The 22,056-nt window shown below is 45.7% G+C and overlaps 2 protein-coding genes across 6 annotated transcripts in view; one reads left to right on the top strand and one right to left on the bottom strand.

Annotated features, from left to right (window-relative positions):
- The window catches only part of PTPN14 (protein tyrosine phosphatase non-receptor type 14), a 189,796-nt gene extending 183,899 nt beyond the window's left edge, over window positions 1-5,897 (top strand). The window contains exons 22-23 of one of the 2 annotated variants that reach the window (XR_003794562.1): window positions 312-479; window positions 5,716-5,897. The gene's annotated coding sequence lies outside the window, so the exon portion shown is untranslated. The remainder of the gene's footprint in view (window positions 1-311; window positions 480-5,715) is intronic. The other variant, XR_003794566.1, reaches the window with a different exon arrangement.
- SMYD2 (SET and MYND domain containing 2) overlaps window positions 1-22,056 on the bottom strand; it is a 56,823-nt gene that overhangs the window by 9,689 nt on the left and 25,078 nt on the right. For 3 of the 4 annotated variants that reach the window (XR_003794568.1, XR_003794569.1, XM_029230107.1), the window contains exons 3-10: window positions 16,942-17,052; window positions 14,491-14,551; window positions 13,599-13,723; window positions 8,511-8,578; window positions 5,837-5,939; window positions 3,464-3,574; window positions 2,661-2,781; window positions 1,339-1,513 (exon numbers count right to left, since the gene is read on the bottom strand). Coding sequence is in view for 2 of the 4 variants with exons in the window: in XM_029230107.1 (XP_029085940.1) it covers window positions 1,339-1,513; window positions 2,661-2,781; window positions 3,464-3,574; window positions 5,837-5,939; window positions 8,511-8,578; window positions 13,599-13,723; window positions 14,491-14,551; window positions 16,942-17,052 (875 nt within the window). In the remaining 2 variants the exon portion in view is untranslated. Of the gene's footprint in view, window positions 1-1,338; window positions 1,514-2,660; window positions 2,782-3,463; window positions 3,575-5,836; window positions 5,940-8,510; window positions 8,579-13,598; window positions 13,724-14,490; window positions 14,552-16,941; window positions 17,053-18,470; window positions 19,427-22,056 lie in introns of those variants that run through there. The other variant, XM_029230108.1, reaches the window with a different exon arrangement.

Here is a 22,056-nt window from a genome sequence, read left to right as displayed (position 1 = left end):
TGTGTGTGTGTGTGTGTGTGTGTGTGTGTGTGTGTGTGTGTGTGTGTTCAAGGTGTTTATTTACAGGCTGGTCTGTTCTACCTGCTCTATCCTCGAAGTCCATCCAAAAGAGACACATTCTAGCTGTATTCTTAGGCAGCGGGCAGCTCGCTGCCCAGAGAGATCCCTAGAGCCAGCAACCAAGAGAAGGCCAGGGCTGGGACCCCCGGAAGAGCTCCCTAAGCTAACAGAGGGTCCAGCACAGCAAGCCCTGCTGGGAGAGCAACCACAAAGCCAACATTCACTCTCATTCTCTGTCTCTCTCCCTACAGATCTACAGGGGGAAGTGTACATGGCCCAGAGGACTTCCTCACCCACCTCAGGAAGAAGGACAGGCTTTGAGATTATCCCTAAAGTATCAAATTCTGTTTCCAGGAGCAGATTTTAGGAGCTGGCTTCCCCCATGGGCTCCCCCTGCTGGCTAATCAGGGCACTGTGAGGTAAGTGGAGGGCCGACTGGGCAGTGGAAATTCAGACTGGACATAAACTTTACAGTCCCCAATCTTAGAACTTGAAGAAGTACTGAGTGCTTCTCAAAAGCCCTCAGGGTGCTTCTGGAACACAGAGATTTCAAGTCCAATACCCAGAGATTCTGATCCACTTGGTCTTGGAGAGGACCCTGTAAATGCATAATGTAAATGTGTTTAACAGACGCCCCAGTGATCTGATCTAGGCCAGCCAGGCCCTGAAGTGGCTACTCAGAACCTCCTTCTGTCACCCATTTTAAGGTTTACTAACCCTCTCAACATGGAAACTTGCCCATGGTTAACATTCATTATCACTACAAGTTAAAATCCAACTTATTTTATTCAAATCTAGGGGAGGATATTAAATAACCACAGACAACACACCAGTCCCAGAGTTTCCCCATTTGCAAAACTGATGCTGCACCCTGAAAAAAGCAAAAGAAGGGGACAGAAAACCACTAATGGATTACTAAGTGCCATTTAACTTGGAAGGCATGGGAGGGGAACGAAACAAACCGGTGGCTTTTAAATACTGGTCTGAATTAACTACTGTGGACGGAGTACCCTGGATGGGTCCTGGGAGGGATCCTGCCCCAGCACCCGCTGCGTCACCTCAGTCTGCCTCCCTGGGTGCCTCTTCCGGGTGGTGGAGGGCACAGGCCGGGCCCAGCGGAAGCACCCTGTGCTTGCACCTCCAGATGTGTACAGAGGACAGAAAGCTGCTTCTGGCATGCTCCAACATGATAGCGTCAAGACAGAAGAGCCAAGGGACCATTCTAAATCACCCACTTCCATTCTGTGCTAAGATGATGGGAAGCGCCACTGCAATCACCTGTAGGGCTGGATGATTTTCTGTCCGTACCGCAGGGCTCCCTCCCAGTCCTGCATGTACAAGCAGACGCCCATGGCCTGGTACATCATGTGCAGCATGTACACGTTACTGTCCTCAAACACACAGCTCATCTTCTCCTGGCTGAGCTCGCAGATCTCCAGCAGCTCACTAGGGGGTGCTCTAGAGTCAAGGAAAGGACAGGCCTTGCAGATGAGCTAGGCGGCTTCCCAAGGCCCCAGGGGCAAGGAGTTGCTATTTTGTTCACTCCACCTCTAGCTTCACCCCCCGAAAACGTAAATTACAGAAAGCCCGGCAAAAGTGAAAGGAGTCATATTTTTCTGGAAGAAAAAGACTAGGAGAAACTGGAGACCTCAGCTGTTAAACACAAAGAATTTTAGCCACAGGGAACAGAGCCTCCTTTCAGCTGTAAACAATACTGATTAGAATCAAAAATCTTCAATTTTCTAGTTAAATTTAAATCCTCACCCAAGCTGAGAATTTTTGCTAAAGTTCTTAAGGAAAAAGTCCCCACCATGGGAACGTTCTTTTTTACACTCAGAAAAAAATGTGTCTTTCTCCAATTTCCTGTCACTGGTTTTCTTTCTTTCTTCAGTACGAATCTAATGCCTTTTCAACACCCAAGAAAACGCTATACCACAGCGGTTAAGAATATGGATTGTGGGCTTCCCTGGTGGCGCAGTGGTTGAGAGTCCGCCTGCCGATGCAGGGGACACGGGTTCGTGCCCCGGTCCGGGAAGATCCCACATGCCGCAGAGCGGCTGGGCCCGTGAGCCATGGCCGCTGAGCCTGCGCGTCCAGAGCCTGTGCTCCGCAACGGGAGAGGCCACAGCAGTGAGAGGCCCACATACCACAAAAAAAAAAAAAAAATGGATTGTGCTAGCAGACCTGGGGCAAAACCTGGCTCTGCCCTGGTGAACTGTGTCCCTTGGGCAAATTACTTGCTATCTATGAGGCTGTTTCCATCTGTTACACAGCAAAACCCTTGGTGAGGTGCCTTGCCCAAAGGAAGATACCCAGTCAGTGAGGGTCTTCAAGGAACAGTTCTGCAGTTTTAGACAATAAAAGTCTTCCACAAGGATGCGCTCCTGAGCCAACTAGTCAAAGAGGAGAAACAGATACGGTCAACATCATGAAATGCTGATGTAGTTGACTCCAAGTGATGGATGGCGAGTAAGTCTTTAAACATTTATCAGGACACATCCTTCCTCCAATATTCAGAATCTGAAACCCATTCTCCCCCCGTTCCCCGTGCCCAAACTCCCCAACACCCCCTGTAAGGGAGGGCTGGTTGTAAAGGATATATTTGTAGTGCTTGGCCCGCCGGAACTCCTCAATGACATTGCGTGCATATCTGACCATGTCACGGATGGCTTCTGCCTTTGGGGGATCATTGAGCTTCCGGATTTCCACCTTGGCCTTATCCTGAGGAAAATGTCCACAGGTTACTTCCCACGGAAACCATACTGATGGGGAGACCTCTCCAATAGCACGTTTTCCCATGCAGAGGTAGAGGCCTACCCATTCTAAAGTTACAAAAGAATGAAAGGGAATCAGGCAGGGGATCTAAGAGAAGTTCAATACTCATTACTTTTTTACAAAAAAAACAAAAATATTAATTTTCTAGACCCTCCTTATCGAGGCAAGACACCGAGAATATGTTTGCTGTGGGCAGATATGTGTGTTCAGACATCTGTGAAATCAAGAGAATAAAATAAGGAGGGGTGGCATTGACAAAATAATTTGCGCAATGCCAGAGAAAATTCTTCAGATTCTGGTGAATAGGTGGGAAAGCTTGAAAATGTTTCTCATGTGCTTTTTCCCTTCCCTCTCTTTTGAGCAGCCATTTCTTTTCAAGACATAGCAATTTGGCAAATCCTTCTCTTATCTGAACAATGTGACGGAAATGTTTTAATTAGCTGCGAGAATCAGGTTTGAACAAAGACCTGGTCTAACTGGATTCCCCCGGGCTATGCTAGTAAGGCGGTTTAAAGCCTCAAAAATACGACAGGAGGAGACGCCCCAAGTCAGACAGGGGCGCTCGCTTGGCACAGAGGCCCTGAGAGAGAGAGCACAGTCAGCACTTGTGCCGGGTCGGGGAGTTTACCTTGTCTTTGGTGGTGCACTCCTGGCACTCACAGGTGAAGAAATAAGAATCTCGTAACCGGTCATTCCTGTCTTCTGTTGGGTACAGGAGGTCAATGTAGCTGGTGAAAACCTAAGGGGGTCCAAAACGTTGATGCTGCAGATTGCTACAGGCCAACTCACGCCTCATCCTGCCTGTCGCTCTGCAAACATTCCTGATGGTGACCTTGCAGGGACAGGAGGGCCGGAGCTCAGGATACAGTCTTTTACCTTAACACACTGAATTCCTCAAACCGAGCACCCGCTAGTGGTGGTGAAGAGAAAGGGCTTTTCTACCCACCTCCTACAGAATCAAGGAATCCCTAAAACGGTCATTTGGAAGGTTGAGAGCATCCCGCTTCCTTCCTCCCCAGAGAGCAAGCTGTGAATCTGGCCCAGCAGTAGATGCCCCTGTCTTGTGTATAGAAGCAAAGGCCACGATGGGCAAAGAGCCTACTCATGCTTGGGATGGGCCCTGCACTATCTCTTCCTGGTCTTTGTTTAGCCTCTTTGATCTCACAACCCGGGACGGCCTAGATGCACTGCTGGGTGGGTGCAGGGGGAACATGAACACACACACGGTGTGTGTCCCTTTATCCTGCCATCAGCTGGCAATGGACCAGGAAGCTCGGCTCAGCAGGCCGGGACAGGTCAGCACAGGGAGGATGCAGCTCCTAGGCCACCAGCAAGCTGCTGCCTTACCCAGCCGGGCCAGAGAACTTGGAAAAGTCATACCTTTGGGCTCCTCAAGTTCTCCCGTCCTTGCTTTTTTCTAACGGGCTCTATAACTGAGACTTGCAGCATATGGAGGAGGCCGGCATTTAACTGTCCATTATCTACTCACTGGGATGGCACTCGCTGCTCATCCCACACCATCAGGCAAACGTCTGACTGAACAGATGGATGTCCCAAAGCCGTCACTGTGCCAGTAACCTCGGGCACTGGCAGGCAGGCGAGGGTGGGGGACCCACACAGGCTAGGTGCTTGCAGGTGCCCTGAGCTCTCCCCAGTGCAACGGGCAGTAACAGAGACCCTGTGGCTCATCTGACACCCCAGGGACTGGCTTTTTCCCCTTTGTAGGGCAGGTAACCCCCAAAACAGTGACTTGCCCAAAAGGAGGAGATTGCATTTCTGATTTGTGACAGCAGGAGGGCAAAACAACAGGAGCGAGCCTCAGCCTCACCCTGCCCCAGTGGCCAGAGCCTGCCTCATCTCTTTGAAATGACTGATGGGCACATGGTGCAACAGACAGAAGGGCCCAGAAGATGGCGACAAAGGCCGCTCGCAGCCCAGACACAGCCAGTCCAGGTGACAAACTGCTCCAGGCAGCCCCAAGCACGGGTCCTGGTGACTTAGGTTCCTACTGACTGCAATTTGAACAAAAGAGGCACAGGGCAGCCTCCACAAGACATTCGGAAACCAAGATACCCTGACTCAAAACAAGATGCCTTCCTCAGGACGAATTCCACAAAGGGTGGAAAGTCTGATTTGTACCTGGGGCGTGGGGCTCCCAGTTTAGCTGTGGGTTAGTTAACAAGGTCCAGAGAAACCGAGGCCCATATCATTTCATACACTAATCATGATATTTAAAAAATTCTAAATATCCAGACATGCAACTTAAAAAATAGCATTAGAGATTATTTAAACTGAAATGTATCTAAAGTGGGTGCTTACATTCCCTAAAAATTCATGTGTCTTGCTAGGGATATTAGGATTTACTTTAAGAAAGTATAGCATACATCTGGCAAGGCCTGGCCAGCGTTCTCAACGCACCTGACAGGGTAGTCATGAACCCACAGCACAGGAAAGGAGAAGGGAATCGCTGACCAGATTCACTCCATATCCCTAAGTTAGGGAGGGAAGCTAATGGTGGCCCTTGGCCACAGACTGCCTCTACCTGTCCCATCAAGTGTGTACACCTGGCCATCTGCATTCCATTCCTAGAAAGTGAACCCTCCCATGTTCAGATGTGGAACTGATACGACTTGAACCGTTGATGTCATTTGGAGTTGTAACTCGTTAGCTACTACTGGGTTGCTTTTCTCTTTGCGGGCCCGGGGGGAACAGGCCAAAATTCATGAATCAAAAATAAACTCAAACCCAATTATTTGGAAATGGGAATACACAGACTCTAAGATTGCATTTTGCTCATTTTGGCAGTCTCATTTTTCTATAAATCTCTGTGAGGAACCTTACTCGAATCTATTCTTCCCTGGTTTCTTTTTTTGGCCACAGATGGACATGGCGAGCGCCAAATGGAAGCTGAAAGTTTGGATCAAGCCGCAGGTCTGACCCTGAACCCTGGAGGGACTGAGGATGGTACCCACCACACGGCTGCCCTCAGCCACACACTCACCTCCTCTCCAGGGTGGATTTCCTGTACAGCTCTGACTTCTGCCAGGGTCCCCTTGTAGGTCACAATGACATTGGGGCAACAGCTATGATTCATCAGTGCAACACTGTCAATGAGAAGAGAAAACCCAATGTTCTCAGGAAGGCAGACAGACTGTTCAGGTAACTCCTTGACCACTTACTTGCTAAGTTACAGAAACTGGATCTTTGTAGGACATTAAAAAAAATCTAACAGCTGGCCATCAGAGTCTAAGAGGTTGTTGTGCATGCATTTATGACAATATCTAACACCTTAAATTTGAACAGTACTGAAATCTGCAATTCAGAACGGTGATTTCTAAGCCAAAAACAAAACCAAAAAACCCCCCCAACAACGATAAAGACAGCAACAACAACAAATTCCTTCCTGTCAGATGCAGGACTCAAAACTCAACACCTACAGTGAGCAGCTCCTCCACTGGACACTGTACAAGACAAATGGGCTATCACTGCCAAGCAGCTTTTTATATCAGAGGACGATTTCTAACATGCTGTCTTCAGATGCTGAGAAATTGGCACCGCGGGAGATGCCGGCTTCCTGAGTGAGGGTGTGTGATTCCCTGAGAGACCTGGAGGAGCCCGTCTGAGGCTCTGCACCTCAATTTCCTCATCTGGAAAATTGGGACATTGCTGCTCCGGCTGCTTGCGGTCTGCTTTACAGGGACGGCGAGGACAGAGAGAGTCGCCTATGTGAGGGCTTTGAGCTTTCTGATTATATCAAGGTCAAAGTTCTGAGAACAGAAATTTCTAAACTACAGGGGAAAAGTGCTTGATCTCTGAAAATGCTGCCTTGGAAATCACAATGCTGATATGATTTCTGCCAAAGGGAATTTTTCCCTCCAATTAAAACTGCCTGGATCCAAACTGGGGCTCAGATGGGCACTCACATCCCGGTGCATCATGGCTCTGGTGGCCGGTGTGACTCGCCTGACGCTCAGTGACCAAAACCCCTTCTCCTGTTTGCTCCATGAACACAAAAAAGCAAGGGGATTGGAGAGCCTGATGCAGAGGAGCTGCCCCCTGGATCGTCGTGTACCAGGGGAGCGGCTGCTAGAGGTCTGGGTGAAGGGGGTGGCTGCCATGGGCAGGGCCATGCGGCGGCTTCCCTGTCTTGTCCGTGGGGAGGGTCACCTCCACCCTGCTTCCCAGCAAGTCATGCACAGGGAATCAGGTCCTAGGAAATCTGATAAAGAAAGGCACCAGAGGTTGTTCTTAGTGGAAGAGCAGGTTTGTAGAACCATTTTGCCAAAGTATTAAGTAACTCATTTCAAGACAGACTCCTGGCCATCTTTCTCATGAAGGCGGGGGACCTGCCCGAAGGCAGGACACCTATCACAGCTCATGCTCTTGGTACCACCGTTCTCTTGGCAACTGCTGGACAGGGTGAAACCTCAAGCACCACCACCCTTAGCCTTGCTTTCGATCTTTCACATACCAAGAGCAGACATTCCGGAGCTCATTTCAGGGCTGAAGATGTCAAGATGAGCCTTCTATAGAGGGTCTAATCACCTTTCTCTTCTTTTTCTCCTTCCTTTTCCCAAAGGCAAAGGTCCCAAAGAACCTTTCCCCAAACCACTTCTTTCCTCACCATCAGAATTCAAACTGCAGACGACACCATTCTGGCCACAGAAACAGTAATACCACGGGAATAAACTTTGTGTTTCTCTGGTTCAAGAAAGCCTGTGACAGCTGATCAGGGGACATGGACCTGAACAGATTTTTCTGTCTTTCAGACCCGTACGATGCACAGAGCTGGGCAGCAACAGACAGACATGTAGGGCTCACGTGCCATCCACGGCCAAAGCATGGGTGTTAAGGGTTTCCTGCAACTGCTTCAACCTAGAGGCAGAGGCTCCTGTAGTTTATATTAAGCAACATCACTTTAGATGAAACTAATCTACAGTGTGGAGGAACTCAAGACAGGGGATGCAGGAAGGGCTCCTTTGCTCCATCTGTGAAGCCAGGGCTTGATGTCAGGGGACTGACGCATTTGGAGACCATCCTGTCCATCAAATAGATAACGGCAAAGCCATGCTTGGCAGTCCATTACAATCAGAGCTATAATGATCTCCGTTGCTCAACTGGCTGGCCTTTCTTGAATTACCTGAGTATTCCTAACATAAAGAAAAATCCTATCGTTCTTTGAAATTTTTCCCTAGTTGACTACTTTAGCATATTCTCCCTCCAAGATGTGCTGTTTCTATACTGGTATTTTTCAAAAAGGACAGATGAACAAGAAGCTTACACAGTCTCTACGTAAGTCTACAGCCAATTCTTGGCAATTAATGTTTTCCTTTGAGTGGAAGAAACCCAAAGATTCCCAGAACCACAGATATGCAAAAAGCAAATTTCTCAGCAGGGCCTGGGCTGTTCCTTCTATGCACACTCTAAAACATTCTTGAATAACAACTCTCTACCTAGCAGGACTTACCAAGCAACTGTTGTCTTAACTACTACCTTCAGATCCTTAAATGCAGGGGAAATATTTTGAAATCTGGCGTAATTAAAAAGGAGACTTAATTCACTTGGAGTTTCATGTGTGCCACATGCAGTTAGGGAGGTTATTTAAAAATCAAAAAAAAATTCAAATTAGTGATAAATAAGTAAAAAGAAAAAAAATGAAGTCACACTCAGCCTACTCAGGAAATACTGCTGATCCCAAATGAGAAAGTTCTTCATCTTCAATTGTGAAGCCATTACAGTTAACCTGTAGTGAGAAAGGAAGGGGAGAGAGAAAGAAAAAAAAAATGAGCTAAAGCCTCTCTCTGGATAGAAATCATTTCTTTAATTTTAACCTTTAACAAATTAACTAGGAAGATGTTTGGTTTAGTGATTTGAAAACCTTTCTTTTGGCCAAGATATCTTATGTTCAAACACAGCTTACAGATCAGTCTCATGTGTAAACAAATAGAAACAGAACTGTCAGGGCTGATGCACCCTTAGTCTAGCCCACCTGCCCACCTGCCCATGGTAGCCCAAGAGCACAACGAACCACTAAGGCTCCAAGGACTGAAGTCTGCAGATCTGCATGGGAGTCAGGACATCTGCACTCTGATCCTAATTATGCCACAGACCTGGTGTGGGATCTTAAGCCCATCACCGTGTTCCTCTGCCCTCGGTTTTCCTCCATTAAAAAAAGGAGTCACTTAACCTGGTACCTAGCTCATAAGGTGAGGCGGCAAATAGCCTTTACATAGCTAATCTAACTGCTGTCCATCCCCTTGAGAGGCAGGGGGACCAAGGCCCTGAAGCTACTTGGGACTGAGAATGTTCCTTCATGCCTCAGCCACATCAACTACTGGCCACTTGTTCATCTTTGAAAAGAAATATTACACTGAAAATCACCAAGGGCAGCTCTCAACATCCTGGAAGTCTAATTTAGAGCTCATAGCTGAAAATAAGGACTATACTTCCCCAGTTCAGACTGTTTCATAAACTCACTTTTTCCACAGACATCCACCGAGGAACCCTTATATGTTGGGCACTGTGCAGAGAAGGAAGAACGGGCCAAAATCTGTGCTCTCCGGGAACACCCAGGCTCCTGGGAGACGGTTAATTCGGTGGGTATTTTTCATTTGGATCTAAAACTTCACAACTGGAAGGGGAATCGGTCGCTTTACTTTTCAGATGATGAAAATAAGGTCAGAGAGGGGCAGTGACTCACCCAAAGCCAGGGGCAAAGGCTGAGAGCCCTGCTCTCCCTGACAGCTATGAGGCTGTCTGTGAAGCCTGCATGCTGAATGATTTCACCCCGTGAGCTGCAGCCAGGCTCCTTCCTACCAGACACACCACGTTGGCGCCTTTCAGGCCAATGGATGGGCTTTTTAAAACTAGCACCCACCAAGCACTCACTCTGGGCTAGGCACTGGGCTGGATGCTGCATATTTACCCTCTCATAAATCCATACTACTACTCTGGCATAACCCATTTTACAGATGGGAAAACTGAGGTTCAGGGAAGTCAATGATTAAGTGACTTGTTCAAGGCCATATAAGTAGCAAGTGGCAGAACAGGAGTCAAAATTCAAATTAGACATTCTGATGGCAAAGCCATCAGAAACACAAGTATTTTTCACTGTACCATGCTTCTTCTAAAACTGTTCTGATCTCTAATTCTTTATGTTGCAATTTTACTTAAAATTGAAGGGCCAGTGTCAAAGGCTTGGAAATCTTGGTACATAGAGAAGTAAAGGCTCTGATGGGTTTGACTTGCAGTTTTTACAATTCAACACATTTACGATCAGTATTTACAATTTTCAACATAAAAAGAGATGACTGTAGGCTAGTAGAACAATATACAGTTTTTGAAATCCTGAGGTGTTGGGCATTTTTACGTAGAAGACTTAGCATACTATTTTTTTGTGCCAGCTTCAGGTACTCTAACCTATTCTGTCATCAGGACATTAACCAACTATCATTAATGAGTGACCATCAACCAACATTATGTTAAGAGGAAATCAGCACCTTCATTCATTCAACAAAATGTACTGGAGCATGAACTATGCGTCCTGCACCATACTAGGAACTGAATGACCTATACCCAGTCTCAGACTGGATACTAACATGCCTCAGCAGTGGCTGGTACCCACAGGATGACAACAAACGTCTGTGAAGTGGAAGAATGAATGAGAGAACTTAGCAATTTTACAACTGATCTAGGGACCGACAGCTCTTGACTAGCTTTGGGAGGTCGGGGAAGGAGACTTGTCCCTTTGCTTCGTAATCTCTTCCCCTTCGAGGTTCTCAGCTGGACTGTCTATGACTCCAAATGCTTTCAGGCTTCAACGTTGCACGACCACTGGTCGGCTTTATTCCCTCTGCCGCCCTCCTCTCACTGTGGAGGAGACAGTGTGTTTCTTCACTGCAAAGAACGGCTCCTGTGAGCACAAGTGTCATCACTGTTCCTTTCTGGGAGGCGGTAATGGTGTTTAAGCCAACTTGCATAGCAATTTGCCTGCTAGCTTTCCCTCCCTTCTGAAATATCCCTAGGGAAGAAAAGTGAATTTGCCTGTTAAGAAAGATGCACGGGCCATCGTCCTTTTTTTTTTCCAAGTCAAGTCAGGCGTTAAGTGCCTTACTGAAGCTATTCTCATAATCAGCATCTAGACTAGATGTAGGCTGCACACCAAAAATACATTTCCCAACCATGCATATGCTCCCGGTGATTAAAATGCACCTCAGCGCTGCCGAAGGAATGCAGTCACCTTCTGCTACCAGCTGCTGCTGGGCCACGAGCTAACCCACAACACCCTCCCATGAACCAGAGAGAGGAAAGGGCTCAGAGGCTGGAAGAGCAGACATGCAGCTGAGGGCTGAAAGGCAGGACCAGAAGGCGGCATGGGGCTGGAACAGCACTTTTCAGTTTTGCTTTAAAGTTGTCTTTGAGGGTACTGAATGTCCCTTTTCAAATTTATATATGGAGAAAAGATATGTATGTGTGCGATATGTGCACCTATGTGTACACACACGATCTCAGAGTGGATATTATGATCTGATAAGTATAAAGTCTTTCAAGGAATTAATTACCTATAGTTATATATGTGTGTGTGTGTGCATGTGTGTGTATATATATATATATATCTGTATCTATCTCCTGGATTTTCTGAGTCAGTCCAAATTTCAAGGACTCTGAGTCATTTTCAGCACAAATATATTTCTGCTTGTGACACCAAGTGCCTTGATTTTGGGTAACTATGGTCCCATATCTACTATGTCAACACTGAGAAGTCCCATCAGCATGCATTACTGTGTTGGAAAAAAAAGTTGTTTTTTCCACAGCTTGCAGTGGAAAGATACCTATATTTATTTCATCTCTCTTGCTTTCTCACAGAACCATGCCTCATCTAATCCAGAAAAGAAGTCATGTATCTAGCTTTTTAAAAAATGTAAGAGAAGTCAATTCCTCAACTTTGTGCTGTCGCCCAAATCCACGGTCTCAGGATGTGCAGGGAAGTATGCTGTGATAATCCCAGGATCATATAATGAAATCAGGAAGGTTTTTCATCATGCCTATTAACACTCATACCTTGAACCCATTTTTTCTTTTACCGAGAACAGCATTTTTTTCTGATTATGACAGTCACACAATAGAAATATATCCACATAAAGTCTATCAAGGAACTCATCAAACTGTTCACAGTGTTTCTCACGGAGGGGTTGAAGTAGGTGAATGAAGTGGTGATGACTCACTTCTTTCTTGATATGTGCAATTTTTAAAGTGGGAGAACTATGGGTGCTTTTCATCTTTTCCTCTTTTTAGTATTTTCTTAAGTTATCCATGCTCATTGTAGAAAATCCAGAAAAATCATCCAACAAAAAAGCAAAAATTTTCCACAACTCAGGAGATAACCAACAGTGAACTTCCATTTCAACTTTTTTTTTTACGTAAGTAAATTTTCATATTACACATTCCCCTGCTCTTACACTTAATGTTTTATCATCAACGTTTTTCACATCTTCAGATATTCTTTGAAATGTAATTTATAAAGGCTACATAACCTTCCATCGTAAGGCTAAGCCAAAATTTATTTACCAGACTCCTACTGCTGACCATTTATAATATGTACTTCCTTTTCGTTTTCTCTTTTTTTCGCTTTTCTTTGGTTTTAAAAAGAACCACGCAATAAACAATTTGCATGTCAATTTCTGTCCATAATCTCTGACTACTTCCTTAGGCTAGATCCCTAAAAATGGAATTAGTGGGTCAAGGGGTATATAGGCGATGCTTACTCTGTCCTAAGATGAAAATGTGTAAGTAGCTACCAAGCTCTTTTATCCATCTAGGCACTGAAGGCTCTGGCAGGGAAATGTAACTACTTGTGCCCACAGAGCAGTATTCTAGTACCTCTCTTTCTGGGAAGGTCACCTTCAACTACACGTTCAGCTTGGAGGGGAAAACGCAAGGGTATGTTAGGGAGAGAAATCCGATCTGGTAAGTCATGCCAGGAAGAGCCACCCTCACAGTAACAGAAGACTGATGCAGCCAGACTGTGTTCAGCCAAAGGGTGGCGGCTGCACTGTCTTTTGTGTCCTAGCCATGCCCAACGGAGCCTCGGCCTCTCCAAATGGCTGGTTTGGCAACCAGCCTTAGCGCCTTTAAGTTGCTCTTGTCTAGAAGCCTCTTTTTTTTTTTTTATCATATCTGATTTTGGTAAACCTAGGCTCCTCTAAATAGGATTTCTTAGCAACCATCAGGAAAGACTTCCTGTACGTAGACCCACTTGGGCTCCTCTCTTTGGTGACTGTCCTTCCTGGGGCCGTCTGTATTTGCCTCTATTTATCCATACAGTGTTGGTAGGAGTAAAAAAACAAAACAAAACAAAAACAACCAACCAAAAAAAGCCCACTACTGTCAGAAGGGAAGGTTTAAGAGTAAAATTTAATGTAGGAACCTCAAATGGTCTTTTCTATTCAAAGAGCTTCCAGTATGCCATGGTACTGGGGCACTGGCAACTCCTCTGTTTTCATAAACCCTTCCTGCAGCAAGAGGCAGAGGTAGGGCAAATTTCCTATGTGCCACCATCAATGAGGGCCAGCACAGACAGCACCCTGATCTGCTCAAGGACACCCAGCCAGTCGATGCAAAACAGGGCCCAACAGGTCAAGCACCATGTTGCCAAGTAGATGCCATCATTCTACTTTCGTTCATCTTCACCGACCACGTGGTGGGGGGAGGGACTCAGGCAGGGAAAGGTTAGACTAAGTGTCACTTGATGCTCGCATTCTTACCTGTGCGAAGAGAACTACCAGGCTATGGTTGTCAGGGAACTCAAGGTGCTTGGAGTAAAAGTGACGGAGAGCAGCAATGTCACTCTGAATCAAACCTTTCTTCTCATTGTCTAATTTATCCAGATCTGTGGATAAACCATCATTCAGCTGGTAGAAAACTCTGGACTTCTAGCTATATCCTTTTATTGGGATCATGTTCAAGTGTGTTAAACTCTGGAGTCTAGCTATATCCTGTAAATGGCATGAAGTGGGAGAAAAAACTACGTGGAGCCCCCAGGAAATATACCTCCTCCTCATTTGGTCTAACTGATAAACCCTAGGACAAGAAAAGCGTGCCATTTCTTTCTTCTCTTCCTCTGACAACTGGAAGTCACTCAGGACAGGGAATTTCAACTGACCATTAGCAACAAGGTCAGGAATGAGTGGCGATGACCGATAACTAGCTTGGTCAAGTCAAGGGCCCCCCGATTGGCCCTGGAGTCTACGTCATGATCGAGAAAGTGGACAGCCCCTGATTTAATGCCTTTCCATAAGGACGTCAGCTGTTTACAGGACTGCAATTCAGCAAAGATCCAAAAAATACTCAGCATGCCAGGAGAGCCAGCAGGAGATAGCGTAGGATGTAACAATTCATCCTGTAAGTTCCTACTTCCCCTTAATTATTTCCTAGCAGGTCCTAGCAACTCAGAAAAAAAAAAAGTTATATTCATTTTTCAAAACAGCACACAAGTCAAAATAAAAACTGGTAATCGTAAAATTCCCACCACCACTAAGAATCCGGCTTCCCCACCACCACTAAGAATCCAGCTATCTCTTCCTTTCCTCAATCCCGTCTAATTCACAGATAATGTGTGGGTAAGATAACTCCTCAGCCAGTCACAGGGAGACTTACGTGATTCAAACTCCTTCACGGTTAACAATTTCTCTGAAGGTGTTCTCTCTGGGTGGATTTTCTAGTAATTGGGGAAGAAATCACACAGACACAGATTTCAACACCTAGTGCAAAAAAACAGTGCTTTCACTTGTACATCAACATGAAGAAAAAGGCAATAGTTCTGAATGAAGTAAAGAGAGCTAGCCAAGGAGTCTGCCATTTGGGCTCTGAGAGCTTTGCCTAACATCCAAATCCAAAGGACTCTTTTGAAAAGCTTTTAAAAGCACCTGCCACGTTCCTAACACCCTGATAATGCTATGCACACAGTAGGCTCAAAAATGCTTGTTATGGGAAAGAACGGTGGCTAGAAAACAACTTTTTAGGTCCCTGACTTAAAAGGACCGAGTCTACAGATGAACCATCCCATTTATTATTTCTCCTTCTAAAAAGGAACAAAATCAAACCCCCATCCATTTTACACTTTCTTTAAGCATAAGCTAAAATGATCTCAAATTCCAGGTTTTAAAAAGAACACTTTCGGTTGTATCCGTGAGCCCAGATTCACTTGAAACGTGTTGCTGGCTTTGTTCTAGACACCCCAAGAGGAGCTGACAATAGTAAACCCGCCAGGCTTTGAGAACATGAATAAACTTGGTGTTGACAAGAGTTCAAACGCCGAGCTCAAGAGCTGGCCCAAGGCCGTGTCTTTGTAATCGGGCTATTCAACTTGGGTATACAGGTGGTCCAGCCGGGCGCTCTCACCTCCCTAGTTAGCATGCTACGCTTCCCCTTGGCAGTTGGGTAGCCTGTCTCCCCGAATCCTTTGCAAGTGACTAGAATACAAATGGTCTGGTTTTTTAATCATCAAGTCCTATAGGGATGAAAAGATGGCCAGGTAACTTTTCATTTAATAGACTATTAGTCATAGTAGTAATTATAATAAAAGTTGAATGAAACTGGTATAAACTCATCATAGCTTTCAGACTACCCTCCTGGTGCCAAAACATTTCAATAGTTCTTTTTTAGAGCGGAAATCTTCCCATTCACAGGATCCATTTCTATAAGATTAGTAAGTCATTTTGCCTGGGAAAACTTTTCATTCAGAAAGGGCACCGGCTCCTTCTGAATTCTTAACCACCACACTTTCAATAACGTCAGGCGGTGGGGCTGGGGGGGAACCAGCAGACTGGTCACCCAATCCTCCCAAGATGCTTATGGATCAAATCGGATGGCTTACTTACCCTGACACCTCACCCAGTCACACCATTTTCTTTCTCCTACCCTTTCCTTCCGAACAAGTACTTGGCATATATTTAAAGATGACACTTAGTAAGGACCCAAAAGTTAACCTCCTCCAGCAAAAAAAGCATTCTGATTTTTCGGTCTCACTCTACAGGCCAGCCTTGATGCCTGTGGTTACCCTGAGCCAGCGAAGGCACATGTCTGCAAGCACCTGACCCAGGCTGAACATAACAGAAGCATGACTTCAGAGGTCAGAAATGTTCTCCTGTCTACGATGCCGAGGAGCCTGACTTGGTCTGGGGACAGATATGAGCTGGTCAGGATCACATTTGGTTTCGATGAAGGAAAAACCAAAGTTTTAAACGGCGGGAGGTGGGGTGGGGGAAGACAGAAAGAAGAGGCAGATGAAATTTCAGCTTTAAAAGAGTTACAGTACAGAGGCCCTGCCCCCAGCTTATCACTAGCAAGCAGCTCCGTGGACATACACCTTCTAAGCTCCGTGCGGCCCATTTCATCGTGTCACAAGGACAAGTCCTACGGCATTTTCCGCCCCTCCTGTCAAGATCAGGCATCTTATTATCATGCAATCAATAAGGCCTGAGCAAACTGGCGGTCAGGACCACCAGCCCCGGCTTCATCTTTGGAGGAAACCGTTGATGGCTGTCTTCATCCCCACCCTCCTCCCCTCTCCCCTTGCCTCGATTTCTACTTTTCCGCTCCTTTTCTTTCTCCTCTCCTTGCACATGCCATGCTGGCTGTTCTACCCCAAGGCAGGGCGAATAACGAGAAGGAGAGGAACAGGACCCAGCACAGGACAGGGGCAGAGGGCGGGGGGAGCAGAGTTCACTCTGTGTCTGGGGAAAGACGGGAACGGTGCAAAGCTTCGAAGGCCGGTCTGGTTCCCTAGGACACTCTGATTATTGTCAGTCAGGTTTTCACGCCCTGAAAGGCCGTATTTTTCTATGTAAACCTGTCTCATAAAAAGCTCAGAATTTAGTAACTGTGGCTACGTTCCTGGCCTGGGGTAAGTGACATCCTAGCTGCACAGGTCAAACAAACCAGCTCACACGTGCAGCATTGTTCCCAACCCCATCCATATGGATGTGACCGGAAATGGGGTCCCAGGACACTTAACGAGAGATGATCACCATGGGTCACTCACTCATCTTTCTGACCTTTAAGAAAAATAAAAATAAAACACACTTGAACGTGATCCCAATTCCTCACCTGTTTGGCCAGAATCCGTGCAGTTAGCCTTACAGTCTCTGAGGGATTCCAGTTTTCCCCCAAAACAACCATGGGAGAACATTCCAGCTTGTGCATGGGCCAATCTTCTCTCTGGGAAAGTGAAAAAACAATTACACACACACACACACACACACACATACTGCAATAAAGTTCGAAAAGAGAGGATGCAATAAGTCCTACTAAGGTCAAGTGAAATATGTTTCCTTTTGGAAAACACGATGATGCTCACAAAAGCTAGAGATGAAAACATCCTTTAAGATAGTTGTGGCTATATAACCTTGACTCAGGCCTGGCCAAGGTTGTTGGCAAGAGAAAATTTGCTTTGTGTTGTTTCATCAAGCATCTGGTGCCCCTCATCATTCCAAACAACACACACACCTTTCCATTATCTGTGGTCGCTGTCAAGTCACAGGGGTGAGTGACTTTAGCATTTGCCATTGGTTTGGCTCTGCTACCTACGGTTCTGTTCTGGCTCTGTTCTCACTTCAGAGCAAATAACCAAGAAGTGACACACACAGCACCTAGTCTGTGTGTGTCTACACAGACACAGCACAGCACCCTTTTACAGGTGATAAAAACAAAACACAAATGAGGGCTTTGTCAAGGGCCCTCTAAGAGTCTGGCCAGGGCAACTCTTGGGAATATTTAGGAACACAGACTTCCTGAAGAGTCATTTGATAAAAGAGGAAAACTGTTCTCCTTTCTATCACTTGTCTTGAAGTTTTCTGCCCCAGGTTGGGGGCTAAAGGGCGTGTGCTCACTCCTGGAAGGGTGGAGATGCCCCCTATGAGACGGGAAGGCTGAGGAAGTAGGAGGACGTGGGTGCCGTGGAGGAAGGCTCTGAGCACTGGGCATAAAGAATGATGCTGGCGTCAGTGACAGGGTTACTGTGGGGTGACTGGGAACTGCCTGGACCACACGGGCTCCAATAAAAGCCCACCGCAGTGGCGTGATGGGGCTGAGAGGCTGTGGGAGAGGACTCAGTGGGAGTCTGCAGACACTCTTTGTCGCAATGGAACTGGGTATCGTCGTGTTCTCCCCTCCGCCTTTCCTGCCTCAGAAAATGGCAAGTCTGATGGTTCAGGTGCTCAGGCCAGAACCCTGGAGTCCTCCTGGCTGCCTCTCTTCTCTCCCTTCCACTCCACATAAATCTCCCTGGCAAATCCATCCTGTCTGCCTGCAGAATACAGCTAGCCTTTGATTACTTCTTGCCTCACCACCACCCCCACCTTTCTACTGGGTGTGCAGACCCGACACCTCGCCCTGTGGCTACCTGGACACCTGCTTCTGCCCCCACCCAACTCTGCTCCAGACACCAGCCAGAGTAATTGATTCTGCAAAGCACAACTCAGATCCTGCCTTTTCTCAGCTTAGCACCTTCTAATGACTTCTCACCTCAGAGCGAAAGGCCAAGACTTAAAGATGACCCGTGAGGCTACACGTGGTAGGAGCCCCCCCTCCCCCGCTTCCATTACTCTGAGCTCATCACCACCACCATGCTCCCTCACCTCACTCCATGCTGGCCACCACGTCTCCTTGCTGCTCCTTGAACAGACCACGCTTGCTCCTGCCAGGAGATCTTTGGCACTTGCGGTATTTCCTGGCTAGACGCCTCTTCCCCTAGACATCCACCTTGCTCCCTCCCTCCTCCGCGTCTCTGCTCCGATGCCCCTTTTCAAGGTACCTGCCATGAATACTCTGTCAAGACCAGCACTCTCCCCAACACTCTCCCTTTCCTTGCTTTTATGTTTCTTCTTAGTACCTCTCACCACCTGACATATTACACACTGATTAGTTGTTTGGTTTACTATGTCTCCCTCCCGCTCCCACTAAAATAAAGGACGTTATTAGTCTGTTTTGTGTACGCCTGTTACCCCAGAACCTAGAACAGTGCCTGGTGTTTACTAGGCACTCAATAAAGTTGCTGAATGAATGAAGATGTCTCCCTCCCCTCCCCCATGCCAAATATAGGAAAGACACGATGTCACAATGATTTAAGGCAGCCCGTGGCACAGACCCTTGGCTCAAGTTCTGTGCCAAGATGTTCTGCAGAGTTAAATAACACCATGCCAAATATAACTAAGAACAGGGGGAGAAAGAAATGACAAGATATGCACAAGGGAGAAGAGGATCTGTTTTTAGCCAAAGCCTAAAATGAGAGCACGGTGATGAGGCAATGTGGTAGGAACAGGTGGGTCTAGCTCCCAGCCGACAAACCAGCTCCCTCCCCAAATGCAAGGCAAAAAGGGAAAGTCAAAGAGGGCTTCAAGCCTGGCCTTGGGATATCCAAGGGGAGTGAGCACCACCAGCTGGGGCAGATGGATAACTGGCAACTAGGAACACACACGTGTCCACTATGACCCCAGGAACGCTAATACAAGGTCTCTGCAGGGCCTTGAAGATGTTAGTTTTCTGAACTGTAGGTGGTGTCTTTTGGTGTTTAACAATGAGCTCCTGGGAGAAATAAGTTTAATACTAACATTTCTTAATATGACTTACATATTATTAATAGAATTAATGTCAAATTAATGCGAATAAAAAGTAACATACAATGTAGACATGTATTGATGTTAATGTCTTCAAAGGGAAGGGAACCTAACTACAGGGCACAGTCTGGAGGCGAGCAGAGTGCTGTGAAGTAAGAGGACACTGGTTTGGGGCTCGGGGAGACCTGCATTCTCACCCCCCCCCGCTCTGCAGCGAAGCAGCTATGTGACACCAGGCAGGCCTCTTAATCCCTCTGCATCCATATCCTTGGCTGTAAATAACATGATCCCTAAGTTATTTAGCAGGTCCAGAATTCTGAGTCTATGATTTTATGCTTTCCAACAGTGATAATCAGACACAAAAGCTTGAAGACTACCAACAAATATAGGACCTTCAAATGGGATAATTAGGCATTCATGCAACCAACCACAAAGGGTCATTGTGGGGATCCAGCAAATAAGCTAACCCACAAGAAGCATTCAGACCAGTGCCTGGCACACACTGCGCTCTCAACAAACGCTGGTAATTGTTCATTTACTGGTTCTTTCATTCATCCAATAAGCCCTCGACTGACCGTAGAGGCAGAGGTGGGAGATGGAGTCTTTGACTTCAGGTAGTTTACGACTATATCCGAACACAAGGTAAAAGTAAGAGCACCTAGAATGTGATACAGCCCCACACAAAGCAGTTAAATCAGAGAGCTGGGTAAATCCAAGGATGCGCAGAATCATGTAAGTTTCATCAAGGGAAATTTACTAGGTAATAAGTTTTCACTTTCTGTCAGAAGGTGGAAATGACAGAGATGTGCCACAATGGCACTACTCGGTTTTAATTCTTTTTTTTTTTTTCGGTTTTAATTCTTAAAAAAAAAAAAAAAACTGTTGGGGGGAGAAGAACATCTGGTAGAAATGTCAGATAGGTTCTGAGCATATCCTGATATAATCTGCCCCTAAGTTCTGAGCATATCCTGATATAATCTGCCCCAATTTTGCCCATAAGAAATTATAAACAATCAGATTGGACAAAATTGAAACAAAAAATTAAGCTAACCTGATGGATAGGAATAAGTCTTATCAATTAATAGTGCTTTATTTGTGTTTTGTTTGGTTTTTTAGTACTGCCAGTTTCACTGCACACAGAATGATTTTGCAACCCTTTATGCTTTTAAAAAAACATTTTTGCCCGTTTTTCCAAAACTTTCTCTACTAGTTTTCTTCAAAATTCAAGCTGTTCCTCCTTGCCTGATTGCAATCTTTATAAAATTTTATGCAAACTCAAATGGATCCCATTTCCCAGGAAAGTAATATACAAATAAATGCACAGGAAGGATTCAGAAAGACACATGCCAAAGTGTTACTAGTGATTTTCTCTGGAAGGATAAAATTATGAAGTATGGCTACTCTTTCTGTTCTTCTTTCAGTCTTTACTTTCTGATTTTTCTATATTGAGCACAGATTATTCGTGCAATAAATTTGAACAATTAACTATCGTAAAAGTAAGATAGGGAATATTTTGGTACACTTTTTAAACTTCTAGTTCATTTTCAGCCAATGTAATAACAGCTCTGCATGACTTTCCTTTTTGCACATGGACAAAAATGCTTAAAGATGCGTAAAGAGCGTTGCAAAATTGTTTCATGGTACACCGGCACTTCCAACACTGGAAGAAAAGAGTGACTGTTATGTCATCCAGTTTTCTGCTGAGCAAACGATATACTGCCTCCCTGCGTAAGAAGACCGGATTCTTATTGTGACGTCCCCTTTTCTAACTCTCGCATTTGGTGTTTCTTTCGTTCTAATGGGGCTTTCAATCTACACCATGTCTCCTTGTACACACGCATACGTGGTTTCCTGAAATGTGGAGCAGCACGCGTAGGTGATTTCTTAAAATGTGGAACAGTAAGAAAATGTCAGACTTGCTGCTCTCTACTACCATTCTCTGCGAGAGGAAGAATGAAGAGGGAATCAGGGGCTTAGTGACCATCTCACACCAAGATGACAGACACTGCTGAGCCCCCATCACAAGGACATCTGCTTTGTTTTCTCTTCCCATAAAAGAGTGATTGGGATGCACTCATTCATTCCTACACGTTTTTTCCTACTGGTGATATTAACCATTTAGAAAAAAGAGTGGCTCTGTTGAAGATGGTTCCTGTGTCTGGGTTAAGAGGACAAAGCGAATTTAACCAGGACTAAACCTATGACTCTGGCCCCACTCACTAATCACCCAAACAACGACAGGGTCATGGGAGCACTTCTTGGACATTTCTACACTTCAGTTACTTTCTAATCGATGATAAAAGTCAAGAATGTTTGAGAATCTTTGATCACAAGCTCCTCACACGTGCCTTTTAAAATCTCCATTGGGATATGCCCGCACTTCCTACTTTCAAAAGCACACTCATAATCCTATCACCTCTATTTACAAAACACAAATCGTTTTCTTCTATTTGTCAATGTTAAGAAATAATACCCTAGAAAGTTCTACTCCACAATTCCTCTATGTAATAACTTTCTAAAACTATTCTCTTCAACGTGTCATAGTACGACTTAATGAAAAAGTCTTAAGTGAGTGAATAATACACTTAGTTTTCCAGGCATATTTATA

Source organism: Monodon monoceros, unplaced genomic scaffold (genome assembly GCF_005190385.1).
Source record: "Monodon monoceros isolate NGI ecotype Baffin Bay Population unplaced genomic scaffold, NGI_Narwhal_1 Super_Scaffold_18, whole genome shotgun sequence".
NCBI lineage: Eukaryota > Metazoa > Chordata > Mammalia > Artiodactyla > Monodontidae > Monodon > Monodon monoceros.
This window is presented reverse-complemented; position numbering and strand designations above follow the sequence as displayed.